General features: G+C 40.2%; 1 protein-coding gene across 1 annotated transcript in view; it reads left to right on the top strand.

Moving 5' to 3' along the window:
* LOC118340952 (MAM domain-containing glycosylphosphatidylinositol anchor protein 2-like) overlaps positions 1–17,648 on the top strand; it is a 105,211-nt gene that overhangs the window by 10,505 nt on the left and 77,058 nt on the right. The window contains exon 4 of the mRNA XM_035679119.1: positions 14,998–15,194. Coding sequence (XP_035535012.1) covers positions 14,998–15,194 — 197 coding nt within the window. The remainder of the gene's footprint in view (positions 1–14,997; positions 15,195–17,648) is intronic.

The raw sequence follows: 17,648 nt of genomic DNA, 5'->3' as shown, positions 1-17,648 counted from the left end.
GGTGTTGCTTTGTCTTCTGCCTGACTCTCTGTTAGGACACATTCCAGACAGCCATGACCCTGAAAAGGTTTCTATTCACAGTTCCGATTATGCAACAAAGTCAGTCTCTTAGCAATGTGCAGCTGCCAGCAGTTAAATTATAACCAGGATGTATCCTTTAGTATTAAATCAATTTAAAGTCATAGGAAAGAAATTATTATGTGAAGTGCTGGAATATTATTTTCTAAATTTACCCAAAATGATTTAAATTTCTTAAATACAGAAAAATCTAACTGTGAACACAGACAGCTGTAGCACAGACGATTAGTGCGGATCAGTGTGTAACAACATGAAACCTCACAGCCCAATATAGCAACGTTCCATATTTCTGGTGTAAATGAATGAAGTTATTCAGAGGTAGAGCATCCGAAGAGACCCCTGTGCTCTCCTGAGAATGTTAATTAAGCTAAAATGCTCTTATTATCCTGACACAGCCATCGACTGTAAGTGCAACCTCTCTATTTTTAAAGTATCTGTACGAATGCGGCGAACCAAGCAAGGTTCATTAGCATTTATCAAAGAAAACAGTGATTTAGAGTTATTGTTTTTATTGATTGGGCATTGATTGTCTTATTTCACCTAGTGAGTGGTCGAAAGGGTGGCGAGATGGGGGAGTCGCTGTGGTTTCATCACAGCCAGACCCTAAGAAAAACCTTTATATCCAATGACTAATATGTTTTGCAGTCAGCTGTATTAAGAGCCAATCTCTAATCCTGCTGTTCCAGCTTCGACAAATTCTGCAGAGATACATTTAAAATAACGTGTTTGGTTCGAAAGATCTCTAAGCCACCTCCTTAAAATTTTACTTAAGTCTTTGCCCCCTCAGTAACACTAAATCCCTGCTTTCTTTTTCATGCCAAACTGCAAAGTAAAACATGCTATAGCTTTGAAAATTGATGACCTTTCTGCTCCTAATTTGTTGCCAAACATCCAATTTACACTCGCAGAGGTAAGAAAGAGGCAGTGGAGCAGAACATTTTTGCGCTAAATAAGCTGCTCTTGAGCCATCCAGTCCATGACACCTTTCCAGTAAAACCTAGTTCATTTGATTCATTTTTGAGTGGTAACACTGGCGTCTCGCTGTGGTAGTGTAACACTCTGGCAGTTATGGGCTTCTCCTCTCTTCTCCACTCCATATTTTCTTTCCTGTCTGTGTCTTATTCTCCCCCTGTGTGTGTGTGTGTGTGTGAGAGCCACAGCCTTGTATCTATTTATTTGGACTGACATGGGCAGAGGTTGTAGAATTGAAACTTGTTTAGAAAGCTTGTGGAAGGCCTTAGTGAAGCAGCAGAGCAGAGGCAGAATGCGTCTGAGCAGCTGACAGTCAGAGCCTCGTTCCCTCTGTGCACCATTTCACCTTGGCTGCACTAAAGAGCTGGAGGAGCAGACGTGGAAATGAAGCCAGATAACGCACTGGAAAGAGACCGACCTGAGGATAATCAGGGAGTGTGGATACAAACTAATGATTAGGTATTTGGTGATTGATGAAGTTCCAGTTGTTCTATAGGCGTAGTACAGTTTGATTAATTGTGCAGTCCTCAAAAATTACAGACCTGTATATTTGAAGTAACATAGATATATTAATTGATCCCCATGTTGGAGCAGCAAAGAGACAAGAAACAGAAAAACAGATAAAGAACTATTTGAATTAACAAAATAAAAATAAAATAAGAAGGTAAAGAAATAAAAGAACATGAAATATAAGGTAGAAAAGTATACTCATATAGGTACTGTATAAGTAGTACATAATAATAATAAATTACATTGTGTTATATATGTGCAGTACATCTAATACGCACAATGCATATGTTTGTGTCTGTTTGTGTGTATATAAGTATAATATATATTATATATTATATTTTTATAAAAGAAATAGAAAATAATACCTTGATATAGCATATAATATAATATCAAATACAATAATAATACAGTATTATTATTTTTGAATATAAGTAATATAATGCATATCAACAGGCATTCTTTCTTTTTCCCTCTATGCAAATGCATCAAAGGAAGTGAAATATTTTTTTATTTTGCACAGTAGCATTTAAAATTGTTATCCTGATGATGTCCTTGCATCTGGCCTTGTAACACAGTATGTGTGTACTTCATTAGCTAGCATTGTGTTATGTTGCACATCCAGCAAAAGTGCATCATTCCTCCTGAGTAATGTTACAGCTGTCCCCTGGGGGTGAATTTAATTGATGAGCCTCTGCCGTACATTCTATTTTTAGTGGTTTGCAGCTACAATTTTTAATTGGTATTAAAATTGGTGTTTTGGAGCTGGACCTCCCAAAAACAACACCTTGAATTATGTTTGCTGTCTCTTTCAGATGTATCTTGCATTTGTGTCTCTCTTTGTATCACTCTGTTCACACAAGAAAAGAAAAATAAATAACACTGGCAGTTATAATGGACTGCACCGTTACTGCGAAGGGAAGATACTCTACATAACCAGACGCAACGCACCAGCATGTTTTACATTAAGAGGCTTAAAGCCTGAATGATCTTTCTGCAGTGGTTTTCTTTTGAGACCATTTATTTGCTTCTGCTTCCTGGAATCAAGGGTCATGTTTTCAATTTTCAAAATAAACACTAGAGATCTTATTCATATGTGCACTTTTATTAGATCAAAGTGTACTTTCAGAAAACCCCCTTCTTCATAAAGGCAGCCACAACCTGCTTGCCTCAGTTTCAATGAAATTAAATGAAGGCTAAATACATACAGGCAGACATACAGAGAGTAAAAGTTTTCTGCAGAGTTGACTGTGAGCAGCAGATGAAAACAGGAAGGGATAATTAATGGTAATAACTGACCTCTGCAACCCAGAGGAGCTGATATTAGCTATATAGCCAGCTCAAAGCTAACGTATTTACAAAGCTCAGAAGTCCATCTAAGCACATTTTATACCTGCTGACACTTCAGTTGTGTTTGTCGGCAGTTAGGTCTGTGGGGAAGGTCCTCTGCAAAGTTAATAAAGAACCTTGCCCAACTCCTACACTGATCGATTTTAAGCTTAAGATGCTCACTTCTTTTTCCTACAGGGGAGACTTTTCAGTGTTTTCATTTAATTTCAGCTGCATTAATTTTGCTGGAGCATCTAATGTTTCATTGAGTGACTGATCGAGGAGGGCTTAAGAGTTCTGTAGGGGCAGCTTATTGCAGGCTCAGAGTTCATTGGCCATCGCCAGAACAATATATCCAAAAGAAATTTGGCAATGAGGCAACCAGGGGACATTGTCCACCGTCCAAAAAACAAACTATTAGGAAGGAGTTCAAGGGCATGAGATATGTTGTTACACTGCTTTTCACACTTCTGGCTTATTCTAGTAAATACAAAATATTATATATATGTATATATATATATACACAACTAATGTGCTGGTTCCAGACGCACAATATGAGGATTCACATTTGGATAGTATTGAAAATTAATGTGTTTTTGTCCCCACCTGGGACTCTGTGAACCTGTGATGGGCCTTTTTCACAATTTTCCAGCATGTTGTAGACTAAATGTTTAAGTTATTCAAATCATTTCTTTGAAAAAAATAATTGACCAGTTAATCAATACTGAAAGTCACTGTTGCAACCCTAATATTAATCTGCTGTATGAATCCAGCACAACTCCACTTCCCACTGATAAACAATACAATCTTAAAGTCAATTATTGGTGCCCAAATATACAGGTTGTCAAATTAACTCAGAGAGAGTGAAACAGAATGATTTCAGCTAATGGACAAATGGAAAACAAATTGCTGTTCCTTAAACCTGCTCAGTCCAGGTCAGCATTTACTGTACAGGCTGCGATAAAGGACCACTTTAAAACTCACTTTAAAATGGTCTGAACAAGCGTGGCTAAACGGAATAAATTGAGAACACAGAGATGGAGTGCAGAAAAGAAAAAAAAGTAATGCAGTCAAGTTTCCCAGAGTTCACAAGAAAGAAAAAGCACTTTGTGCTGTTTGTCCATATGCTAATGTTGGGCAGATGATATTAATGTTGTCTGCCCAGTCAGCCAGTGCCAGTTTGTCAGTAGCTGTGAAATACTGAGGATCAGGTGGTGCATATATTTTGAGACGCAACCTACTGGACTGTGGATATCGATATCATCTTACTGAAGCTTTCACACACATCTTCACTCTCCCTGATATTTCTCACTGTGCTCCTTCAAAAGAAGGATTAGAATAAGACAATAGTCTGCTTTCTCTGTGTTATCTCTGGGAGGACTTACACAGCCCTTACTCCACACTGTTGGTGCAGAAGCCAGAGAATTTGAATGAGTATATTGTGTGTTTGTGTGTGATTGTGGGCACATGGGCAAGAGTCTGAGCTTGAATCATTTTTTTGGCAACAGCAGCATTCATCTAGATTGAAGACGTGTGAATGTGTGTGTCCATTTCTTTGCGTGCTCATGCGTGCAAGAGGAAACAAAAATAAAGGCTGCCCATTGGGTTCAAGCACATGCTTATGCATGAACACACTCTCCACCGGTGAGGTCCTGACTCACACACACATGTCAAAGGCTTAACTTGTCTTGGCATACGCCTCCTCAGCTGTGCAACGCTGTGCAGCAGCATGTGGTGTGAGGCCGACTTGGGGAAGTGTGTCTGCTTTATGTTTGCCTTCCATCGATGGAGTTCATGAAGGAGCTCGGAGACCAAACAGCAGCTGATGGTGTTTGTTTAGCGGCCATGCTGGCTTTGCTTTATCCAGTCGGTCAGTATAACTGGCGCTTCCTATCTCATCAGGTGTCCGGTTCGTGCCGCCATGCTGCAAGGTACCTGGGTAAATGTGTGTGCAGAGCAAGAGAAGTCACAGGGTTTTGGAGGAAACACTGAATCACAGAAACACAGAACATGGTGATAAGAATCCAGTTCTGACTGAGGCCTATGCAGTTCCTATTAACTCCTGCATCCCTTCATTACTGGAATTTGCACTTTACCCAGAAGAGGCTCGTTTTATAGTGACTAGGTAATATATTTGGGTATAAGTGTGTGGGATGTTGATCTGGGGGGAACCTATTGATTAGTGGGTTCATTAGGATGAAGCGTGCTGGAGGCAGGTTCAATCGGTTGAGTTGTGAGTCAGATTGAAGGAAGACATAATTGTCAACTGGTGGACCATCTTCTACTCATATAAAGCTTTCATTTTGACAGTTTCATGGATAAAACTTAACTATTAACTATTGCTAGCAGATTGTATAAGCTGTAGCTAGTTAACGTTAGCTACATGAGTTGGTTGAATATATATCTCTGGATGAATTTGTACTGTTTCCAGCTGGCGAGCAGCATGTGCAGGCAAAATGTCAGCATCCTCACCAGTTGATGATGAATGAGACATGTCAATAAAAAACAGTATTGTTCTTGTATTACTGTATAGAGCTAATTACTCCTTGTATTAAATATACTATAAGGAAGAATATGAGATCAGACTGTTAGCTCACGTTCTTGTTTGTTTTTTCAGACTGTTTCACTTCAGATGTTTTAAGAGTAAAAGTTTTTAGGCTGAGGACTGTGTTTAAATGTAATGCTAGGCTGAAGTTTTTTTTAGCTTACATTAGAGCATACAAACTAAACCTCTATATTCTGCTAGCTGCTGCTCCCGATGACAAATAAAGACTTCATCATGAACTTTACTCAAGCCATTGACTTTAAGTTACAATCAAATTTTGTATTATCATTCTTTACACAAATTATCATTCATTTATCCTGAGCTCACAGAGAATCACAGCCATACATCTCATATTTGAAAAAGGTGTTTGCTTGTGTCTATAAGCTTTGGCATACATAGACAGAGGATCTTTACCACAGTGTGCAGAGTCGGGAGAGGTTTTATAGGAGAGGAGGGGGTGTTGGTTGTTGATACCATATATCAGGCAATAGTGAAATTCAATTGCAGTAGCCCAGTTTCAACCAGTAAAGGGAGGTTATGCATATTTATAGCACAATGTATAATTCTAATCCTTTGCACTTAAATGTCAAGATTTAGACCTGACTCAATCAACAACACTACTAAATACGCACTAGTTATTCTTTAATGCATTCCAATTTTCTTCTTGTGTGTTTTTGGTTTTAGAAAGGTTGAAAAAAATACACTACCCACCTTCAAATACTGAGTTTTACTCTTACTACAGCCCAATTCACACATGTGGAGAAATTCAAAGCTTTACAGACCTGCCCTGCATAGTTACAGTCACCAGGCTATGATTGGATCATCACTGTTTTAGGGACGGCTTTAGCCATCGATTAATTCATCTAACCTGCATGTTTTTGGAATGTAAAACACATGGAGAGAATAAAACAAAATAGATGTGAAATACATCATCTTATCAGATCCATTTGCAGCTTAGTCCATGCTCTGTAAAATTTAATTCAACCAATACAATACCTCACATTGCATCTTTATCATCAATTTCGGGAGTATAAACAGAGTCATGTGCCAGAAAGGCTGAGGAAGGCCATCTTGGTATCTCAGAATGATGTGATCCTATGATACAAAATGATGAATAATACAATCTTCTGAAAAGATCCCATAATGTATGTAGACAAAGATATATGTGCAGTGGCTCTTAAGTGCTTTTGGATGTAAATGACCTGGCGTGATGAATGGTGTGATACAGCCATGGTGAGTTATCTGAGCCTTGTTTGAATCAGGACAGAATGAATCAGCACATTATGTGTACATTATGTAAATGTTTGCTGGTTTGGTTAATGGAGGTAAAGCCAGTTCACGACTGCCCATTATTCTTTCAAGGACTTGCTCTTGGGAGGGGCCCTTAATCAGAATAGTGGAGTCAACCTCATCTCCTGCCTCTGTTTTTCTCCCCATCAGGAGCTTAAAACATGCTACAGTGTGTTTGTGTTGTGTATGCTAATGTGATTATGTTGTGTAGAATTTCACTCTTATCTGTCTTTTTACATATTTTTTATATTTTATCTCTGGGTGAAGAAAGGCCACAGATGATGTACTGACAGCTAGTTATTATTTATCTTTTCAGCAGTATTTTTGGATATGGACAACAATATCCCAATTACAAGATCTGACTATACAGTATGAATCACAAGGACTAATGATGAGATTGATCTTAAGCTCTACTTGTTTATAAAAAAGACATTTTTTGAGGAGAAAAAAATCTAATTTTGTGACTGCCTGTGAATGATGTGATGTTGTTTGAAGACGTCTCATCAGGATGAAGTTTTGAAACGGCAAAAATCAGTTGAAAAATATTGTTTAAACAAAAATCATGCAGAGCTTTGGTTTTTGTGATATTCACAAATAGTGGAATGTGGAAGTAATGTATAATGGCCAGCAGGGGGCATCTCCCTTGGTGGCAAAAATAAACCGGTTCCATTTAAAGGAAGTGCAAAATGACCCTTCTTCTCACTTGATTTAATACCTGAGTTTCCTAATGAGTTTATGGTCTCAATCGCTAGTTTCAAGTCTTGTTCCATAAAACATGTGCTGTGGAATTTTGCCTGAAAGCACTCAAGACACATAAAATAAGAACATAGTGTTCCTTTAGTAAATTACGGCCCCATTTAGAGTGAAATAGACGATAAAGCAGGGTATGCTTTAGGGCGTGGCTACCTTTTGTCATTCTCAGTCATTCTCAGTGAGTCTGTCCAGTGAAACTAGGCAGTGCTGATCAAATATGAATCAAAATTCTGTTATTGCATTGCCTATTTCTCAGGTCAGGTTTCCAGAAACATTTAGTGTACTATAATACGAGAAAGACAAGTGAAGCCAGCATTGTTTCCTGCTATGAATGAGTTGAAATCAACCGAAAAACCAACATGGTGATGACCATAATGCCAAACTGGAGGCATCAAAACGGTATTCCACAAACCAATGGCGGGGTCATGATAGGTTCACACTTAATATAATGTCCAGAAGGGCAGGACTGTTTACAAATATATGATGTCTCTTTGTGGGTTAGATGTGCACACTCGCTCGTACAGTACAGTATGAGGTGACCGATGTGGATTCATTGTTTGCCAGGATGTTTAATTGCCAGTTTTATGGCGTATTAAAAGAACTGCAGTGTGTGCTCATAGATTAGACATTACGTCAGCGGTCAACGAGCACCAGCCACCTGGAAGCCGGCCTGCTGTCAAATTAATGAAATATCTTGTTATTTTCTCGGATACAACAACACAACAGGTTGAACTCCTCCTATACTCCGTACCTCGTAAGCCATTAGGATACACTGTTGCCAATACTGTTATTATAGGTATCAAATTTGAAGAAAATAGCCTGTGACATTAGAAAATGCTTTCAAATCATCATTAAGGTAAGATGTCCCAACCTTCACTGCTCTTTGTCCGAACCAAACAAAAGAGAAGGTCATTAGTCTGAAACCAGAAAAGGACTCCATCATGTCACTGGTGCTTTGCCTCCAACTTTAATGGTGGCTTTTCTAGGTGTTGCTGTTTAGATCAGTGCTCTGTGGCCTGTTTGTTTTCTAGGGAGATGAATTAGAGAGGAGATGGGCTGAGGCAGACGCCACTGTCTAAGGGAGAGGATGAAGAGGAGATTCATTACTCCTTACCCCCTAACACACACAACACAAACACAGAGACACACACACAGAGTCGAATTGGGCCTCATTATTTCCTCATCTCCATCGCTGGAAGGAAGTGAGGGGTTGCAGGCTCTGCTGTGAGGCTGCTGACGTCTGCCCCGCCATTTATCACACACTTTGTCCATGTGCACACACACACATACACACACTGTTCTTGTACACACACCTACAGACACTCAGTGTTTCTCCAAAGACAGCATAATTGGAAAAGCACTGTCACTGAGGAAGATGGAGGTGCAGCAGTCCTAAGTGGGCTGCAGCTTCCCGAACACAGCTCCAGCTCTTAAAGCAACAGTTGAAACAGCACAGTGCAGGATGACTTCATCTGGCTAGAGGGAAACGTCACGCACTCTTTGAGCTTAAATATCATATATTTGCATAGTTTTGACTTCAAGGGAATAAGAGCAATCAAAAATCTCTATTGCGTTCTGGAGGTTTGTTTATATTACAAATAAAATGCTTTTTTAGATCCATATTGTATATTATCTAAATCATTTTTGTTTGTTTTTTACACATTAGCAGTCAGTAACTGGAGGGGACAAGGCCACTTTACTACACATTAGGGTATCTTCTTGCAATACTAACAACACCATTGTCCTCTGCATCCATTTAGTCTACTCTACTACCAACAACGAAGCATGCTGTATCGTTCACCATCGCTCCACTGACTCCATTTTGCATTGCTACTTTAATAGGCAGTAATTACACTTAACCAAGCATGATGACTGTGGCCTCAGAGAGGGAGTTAGTTACCATTACGTTAATGCCCAGTGCATATCCTATGATAGAGGGAGAAAGAAGGGAGAGATAGAGAGAGTGAGAGAGATAGAGTGCAAGGGGGAGAGGAAGCCAAGTATAGAAGGTTTTATAAAAAAAGAAAAAGGAAAGAAGCTTTCTCCCTCCTCCCCCAGAAGAAATTTAAGTTGAAGTTAAAGCAGGAATGTGGAAATGCTTAATGAATAATTCAGGACTTGTTACACAGTACCACAGAGGCATGCCAAACAGCAGCCATGGCAGGGGTGGTACGTTGCCCTTTACAAACCTTAACCCAACTTGTCCAAACTCCCCCTTGCTGTGTTCCTGGCAGAGACAGAAGAATAGCCTTTATAAAACCCCAGTCTCAAAGGTCAGCCCCTTTACAGTGTATTAAAACAGTTGTTACTACCCCTAGCTGACCCACTGATTACATTTCTGTTCCAAATTTGAAAGATTAAAGCCTGGATGGGGAGTTATGAGTTGTAATAAATTGTACCCAAGACACACTCACACATTTATAAAGACAAAGCCACCTAACCTAATAAACAGGCAATGTTTTATTAATGTGACACAAGCCTTTGGATATTCATTATTATTGTATTGATACAACCAGAACAAAAACACTGATTCATTTGTTACTGTTTGCTTTTTTATTTATTTAGAAATGGTAAATGCCAATGACATTGACTTTATTACAGAAGAAGCTAGTTAGGTGTGTTTTCAAAAGCATGTGAATAGTGTTTGCACATTGCTATCTCTCTTTCATTGCTTTCACTTTGAGTGCTACATTTTTAATTATTGTTATAAAAAAAACATGGAGTGAGTGCCTTAAATGCATATCATAATAGTACTCACACTGTGCATGCCTAACCTCTGTGGCGATAACCGCTACATGCAAAAGTATGTATTCACCAATGCATTTGACACATATTAAAAAGCGAATGAAGATTATCGTCCAGATTTCCAAAGATGACTCATCATCTCCGTCAGATTGCTGTCATTATTTGATAGACATCCTAAATCCAAATCACAAAAGCAAACTGTAAAATTTTTAATAATCCCAATATAAGTGTGACATATATAATGTAATATATACAGTACATAAAGGACAATTATTATTGCATTTCTCGCTGAGTTAGATAAAAAGATGGATACCACTTTCATTTCTGTACGGTAAATATTAGGTCAACAGGTGGTTAGCTTGGCTTAGCACAAAGACTGAAATCGGGGGAAAGAAAGAAAATCCCCCCACAAGCACCTCTAAAGCTCAATAAATGACGTTATAGTAAACAGTAAAAACAGCAGTTGCATGGGACTATTTCATGGCTGGGAGCAACAACTTCCTAACTTACTAGAGTGTTATTTCCAAAAGCATTTTATTTATGTGGTGAGATGCACTTAGCTTTCCCATTTGTATGATGTGTCCAGTCACTGTTTATGTGTTTCTCAACACAGAGATGTGTGTTACACTGCCACATTCAAATATCACACACCGACTGAATGAGCCTCTCCCTGGATTCTTTCCTTTCCCTCCTTTTATCCCCCCGACAGCGCTCAGAGCAGTGCAGCACAGGCTCACGCTCCTATCTCATGTCTCAGAGAATGATATTCAGTTTACTGAGATATCTCTGTTACACAGCCGCCATCGTCAGAGTGGACTTATTGCAGAAATAGACGCATCCTGCCCTCGCCCACCCTCCAAACACATCCATCCGGCACCACAATCACACTTTAGTATGAAGCAACAGCTGACACCAAATAGATGCAGCTAGCAGCAGCTAGTTATTGTGGAGTGTAGCTGTGAGATAGAGGTCACTGTTGCCACAGGGTTGAGAGATGGAGGGAAAAGAAATGTTCTGACAGTAAATTACATGCCGGATTCACATATTCCATCAGAGGCCTCCACATGAGACGGATGTCATATATCACCAATATGGCTTATTAACCCTTTGACCCACATAAATGAAATGCATCAAAGCGCACCATTCAGCATGAACCATCTATATCATGTTTTATTTGTGCTGTCTTATTTGATATAGTGTGTTTACACATAGTATACTGATGTTGCACATTATTTGCAATTTTACGTCTTCTTACAGTGCATTGATCCCACGCATTATGCATCAGCGTGCAAGTATCTCAGACATTGAATATCGTTTTTAATCCTCACTGCCCATTATCTAAATGTTTTTATTCATCAATCTGAGGATTTTATTTAAAAACAGGTGTTTCCTCTGATGGACATTTAGTCTGGTGAAAGAATGTCTAAAGAGCCGGAAAATAAATTCACCTCTTATTGCTTCCTATTTATGTGGAGGTGGCTCGATCTTTTTTTTTAAGGATTTGCAGCTTCTAAAAAAAGAGGGCCTGTGAAGGTGAGGTCCTTCACAGGGCAGGCTGCCAAGTAATAACTTCTCTAATCGCTTATGCCTCATGCCCATATTTCTACAAAAAAAAAAAAAAACACTACAAAGAGAGCAAGTCACCCTTATTTGGAATAAGTGCAGGAGACAGCTGCTATACAGTATCATCACCTCATTAACCCTTCATCTGGATAACAGCAAATTAGAAGTTTTTACACGCTCTCGACCCTCCTTTTCCTCCTTTTGTCTCTGTTTCCCTCTGACCACGACCCTGTCTCTCTCTCCGGCTGTCTCTCCTTGTCCCTTGGCACAAAATAAAAGTAAATTGCTTATCTTTGACATAACAGGACTGTTTTTACTCATGAAAGACATCGCACAAATGTCATCCAGGTCAACGGCTCCCGCTGGTAATCAAGCTGGGACAGTGATTAGGTGAAATTAATCGCAGGCCTCTGTCGCTCATGGCTGACAGCCTGGGAGCCTGATAGGTGTTCTCCTCCCAGGTGACTTCAGCACATCAGGCAGAGAGAGTGAAAGACATCAAAGCTGAGAAAAAACTGAAAAGAACTCGCATTAGATCAACACCCGAGAGACAGCCCTAAAAACGGGGTGTGTGGGTCTGTACAAGGATGTTGGTGTGTGTGTGTGTGTGTATGTGTGGGTGGCTGGGTGTGGGTAGGTGGAGTGAGGTAATGTGTGTGAGTTTTCGTGCAGGTGTCTGCTTTTTTGGTGGGGCGGGGGTTGGGGGACATGAAAGGAAGGAGCTAAGGTTTGATGTGATAATGAAGCACCTTCTTTAATCTTCATCTTCTCTATTATCCACACCACTCACTTGTGCCTATTTGTCCAACAAATGTTTTGGTAGGCCTATAAGGTAGAAATCTGCTTTCTGCTATTCAACATCTTCAGGTTTTTGTCACTTGAGAGCATAAAAAGATTGGTAAGGAATCTTATACCCTTTTTGTTTCTGCTTGTCTTGTGAGACCTCCTCCGACTCGCACGCATAATGCGTCTGGCGTTCGCACATTTGTTTCACGCTGCCCCACCCCCGTGTCTTAATATCAGACAAACCCAGAGCTTTGAGACTTGTCATGGTCGGTGGGAGTGAGAGGGAGTGATGCTAAGGTTAGCTCGCTGGAGCGTTTAGCTGTACATGGGCAGATTTACCGGCCTGTGAACCCATAAACCTGCAATTACAAACCCTAACAACTCTGGCGCAGGCAGCCTGTACACCGCAGTTTTCCTCTGGGCTCGGGGATTTAAGCTTCACAATCAGTCAAGCGTGACTTCAGAAGCTAATTGCACAAGAGTGACACGCACTCACACACAACACACACACACACAACATCCTTACGGGAGAAAGACTGATGGTGGAGGTGGAATTTTGTTTGAAATTCATCAAATTTTAATCCAGTGCGTACATTTCCATATTTCCATATTTATCTCTTTGCGCTCCTAGCATACACTTCTTCTCTGCATATCATTTCGGCCCTATTAATAGCTCAAACCGATGCACAAACATACAGAAACACACCCTCGCACTCTTGTCACCACAAGGAAAAAAAAAAAGAGACAACCTCCTATCAGGTCTGACGTTCAAAGACACGTGTATCCCAAGGTAGATAGGGCTGTCAATGAATCACTCCATTTCTGCCACAGTTGGTAAATTGACTGTTTGAAGCAGGGAAACAGATGAGAGGGAAGCCGGGTAGAGTCACAGATAAGATGTAGGATTCATACTCTCCCCCTCCTCTCTGTAATGAATCAGTGTATTTACTTAGAGCAATCTGCTCCTCTAAAATGGCACCGCAATCGCTCTGTCTTCTCCGGAGCGTTGTCACCCCCCTCCCCTGTTTTTGCCCAACTCCCTAAAGGTAATTGCTCTTACCTGAGACACTGTAATGGATCCTGGATGAAGTATTGACCGCTGCTAGATTTTGATTAAGGGGCTGTAGGGCAGAACATGTCTTTAATGAAACTGAGGAATCAGCATTCTCTGGCTGGTGCATCGAGGCTGGATGCTGTGCACTGTGGCCCACAGGCGCCTTGATTAGGGCCTGATCCTCAGCAAATCCAGGGGTGGGCCACCGCTACTGAATTAAAAGCGATGAATTCATCCATTAATAATACCTAAGGCGTGTGTAGTTTTTCTCGGGAGGCTTATAATCGTTAAAGATTTGGGTATTCATTTACTGTAAGCTGCTTGCACTCTCTCACACACACATATTCACACATATTCACACACCAGCTCTCTCGATCACTCAATCATCCACCTTGTTGCTCACTCACTGATACGCTAATTCACTCATTAATACACTCAATCACTTCCCACTTTATATGCAAAAGGTCAGCCTCTATCAGTTAGAATTTTAGCATGAGGGATAACTTGCTTCTCTCATCCTCTCACTTAAAATTGCCTTTTTGCTCATGTTAAAAACTGATTGCATCTCGGATGGAGATGAAAGGGAAACAGCTAGCTCCCCACGTTCTTTGAGCGTGCAAATGGACATAATCTAAAGGGCGAGTATTAGCATGCTAAAAGACACCACAGCTATGATGAACACCATTTGCCAAGGCTTAATGCGATAGCCGGGTAAGATGATTAACTTTGAATCCATTTAATCAACCACAAGCGCTTTCTCAAACAACCAACCGTCTAGCGCTGGGGTAAAACTTTCCTCAGATCTGCTGGGAAAATGGGGTAGAGTAACAGATGTGTCAAATCACAGAATGCCTAAATCGGAGCTGAGGCCAGCCAAACATTATTCTTTGAAGTGACGGACATCAAACATCATTTTGTGCACAGTATTTGTCATCCCTGCTCATGTTTGAAGCTCTCAATGGAGTGCGACTTGGAACACATAGCGGCTCGCTCATTGACTGGGAAGTCAATGTGCCCTTGGGCTGCATCCTATTGACTTAAGTAGTTCAAGTAGAGGGCTTCTCACCTCCTTTCACAGATCGACCCCTGTGTGTAATGCTGATAACTGGCTCTCCTAATGCAATGAGAATTCTGACCCTTTCGGTCAGATCTTTAACCACAGTGAAGACACACGGATCGTGGGAGATTGTGTTTGTGTTTACTGATGATATAAAGATTTTACTTCTGCTTTGTGTTCTGCTACCACAGCTAGGCAAATATATATTTATGCTTGAAATGTGGCCTATGGTGATTGATTGATCCAATCAATTGAACAACTCATGGAAAAGTGTTTATTGATAATTTTTCTCCTCTCCGTTTGTGCTCCCTCTTGCAGACCTTGATGACCCAGTGGTAACCGTGCATCAGAGTATAGGAGAAGCTAAGGAACAGTTCTACTATGAGAGGACTGTGTTTCTGCGCTGTGTGGCCAATTCCAACCCACCCGTCCGCTACAGCTGGCATCGTGGCAGAGAGGTCCTGACGCAGGGCTCCGACAAGGGAGTGGAGATCTATGAGCCGTTTTTCACTCAGGTAAGACAGAGGCAACGTGATATGGATGAAAGCGTCAAATCAGAGAGAATAGTACATACAAAGAAAGGTGTATTGTTTTATTCATTGTAAAAGGCTTATAGCTGTTGCCAGTTGAATATGAAAGTTGAGTAGTTTTTGGAGTGTTTTAATGGTGCTCTGTGCTGGCTGTCATAAAGACGTTTTGCCCTCCCTCTGCTCACTACAAAGGAAGGATAAAAAGGCTGATAGAGGATAGAGATGCAACGGTCATAATAAGCTTTTGAAGGCAAAGCTACATTTGCTCTTTCAGACCACGTGCTCTCATATTAAGAGATGCTCTCGTGACCAGTTGCATCTGTGGCACCCTTCTGTGTGTAACCAAAATAAGTGGGAAAAGCTAATGTTGTTGTTGCAACTAGATTGAAGCAGCAGAGCAGGTTTGGAATTTATTAACATGATCAAATTCTTATGACACAGTGCTCTCTCACCATGAGACGCTGTGTGTATTACAGTGTTTGCTTGCAACTATGATTGCTAAGTTCTGTGTGTAAAAAACGTTGTGTTGTGTTTTTGCTAATTAATGTTTCAGTTGTAATCTTGAAACAAAAGATCTCTCTCTTTGACAGTGATGGCCATATTGTTATTACTAGTAATAGAAATTCTAATGCATTTAAAGCGCAACACATTGAGGGTCATGTTCTACATATACTGTAGGGCCTTAAATAGACACTAGTACAAGTATGTAAATAATGACCTTCATCAACCTCTTCTGACAATGAGTAAGAAGTGCAACAAAACGCCGTCACAACACTATTCCTGCATTTTTACAGCAGAGATGAGTAAGCCACAGTAGCTAATTAATGAATCAACACAACATCTTGTTACAAAGGTGACATATTGCAACATGAAATACTGTAATAATAGTGTTGCTATTTTATTTGCCATTGCCATACCATTTGGAATGTGTCTTGTTTTTATTTGGTTTCACATCTTCACCCCAAACCCTAACACCACCCATTTCTGTGCTATGGGATAGTAAAAGTTGTACTCATTAACCCCATGAATAGCAATATCAGTTTCACTAACCCAGTTTCACATAGTTACATACATATTGAGAAATTGCAGACACAGAAAGATTGGATTCTCTTCTGAATCAGTTGGATTTTCTTTACAATTTGAAAATTGAGAATCTTTTGTTCTAAAGAGGATCTTGTGCGGTTGACAAAGACTTGACTGAGATTGTTCTGTCACTAGTAAGGGAATTGTAGTTTTTTGAAACGCTGAATGCGATTTATGTTGAATTGAGCGACCAAGGTATTGGAAATCTAAGAGACAGAGAAAAGACATCCGAGAGAAGAAAAAGAGGCTTAAGAAACAGAGAGGGAGGAAAAAGGAAGTGAAATTGATGTTTGGCCAAATGAAAAAAGATGGCTGGGAACTAATGGAGTGGGTGAAGGAGGCTGAAGAAGCTGCACAACTGGGCCTCATCAGACACTCGTCCCTTCTCCATCCTGCTCTTCATACCTCTTTTCTCCTTCCCTCGCTCCTTCATCCTGCCCTCTATTAAAGCTTTAATTGGGTCTGGGAATTTGAGCGCAACCCAAACCCAGAGATTAGCTTTGTGTGAGTTCAACCCCAAATAAATCCTTACTAAACTCCTAGTAATTTGCTCATATAAATGGCTAATAACATTATTTTTCAACAATATGTCTGAACTTGCCTGAAACATACTCAGACAATTGAGTTACAAATTCGTAACTGACCGAAATTGAGCCTAGAGGCTTGAGTTGAGTCCATTAGAATGCAGCCAGGCCTCCATTTTGGCTAGGTAGATTTGTGAATTAAGTTCGTCTCTTTACCTTTCTCCCTCCATTATTCTTCATTCCAGCTCCATTCCCTTGCACCTTTTCAACCTACCAAATGTTTTTTTATATCCCCACTGATACTGTAGAAATGCAGTGGTGGCATTTCAAACTCTGTACGGAGAACAGGTTCATAATTAAGTGAGGCGTGCTTTTATTGTAGAAACCCTGTCCTTTCCGCTGTCTGTTACTTTCTCCACCTCTCGCTCCATAATTTCCCCCACAAAGTGCCAGAGAATGGCACAATTATCGAAGGTATAATGGAGCCATTGCTCATCTCTCGTCAGATTCCCACCTCTTTATAGTAGTCAATATGTTTTGATGTTTATGATGTTTCCTTGCGGTGTGCTGTCCTGTTTGAGCATGTTGTCTAGATGTTGAGAAAATAACCATTTAAATACCCAGCTAGTAACATATTGCTCATCACCCAGCTGAGGCACACATCACATTTTTGTCAATTATGGTATTTTTTATATTTTTTTGCTAGACTTATTTTATTGGCCCTCGTGTAGTCAACATCTTTCCTGCTGCTTGCATGAAAAATGCCCTCATTTTCATCTTTATCACCATGCATTTTGAGTTTATGAAGCTGGTTTTGCTTTTTGTGTTACCA

The sequence above is a fragment of the Morone saxatilis genome, unplaced genomic scaffold (genome assembly GCF_004916995.1).
Source record: "Morone saxatilis isolate NCDOM2014 unplaced genomic scaffold, NCSU_SB_2.0 Contig7, whole genome shotgun sequence".
Taxonomy (NCBI): domain Eukaryota; kingdom Metazoa; phylum Chordata; class Actinopteri; family Moronidae; genus Morone; species Morone saxatilis.
This window is presented reverse-complemented; position numbering and strand designations above follow the sequence as displayed.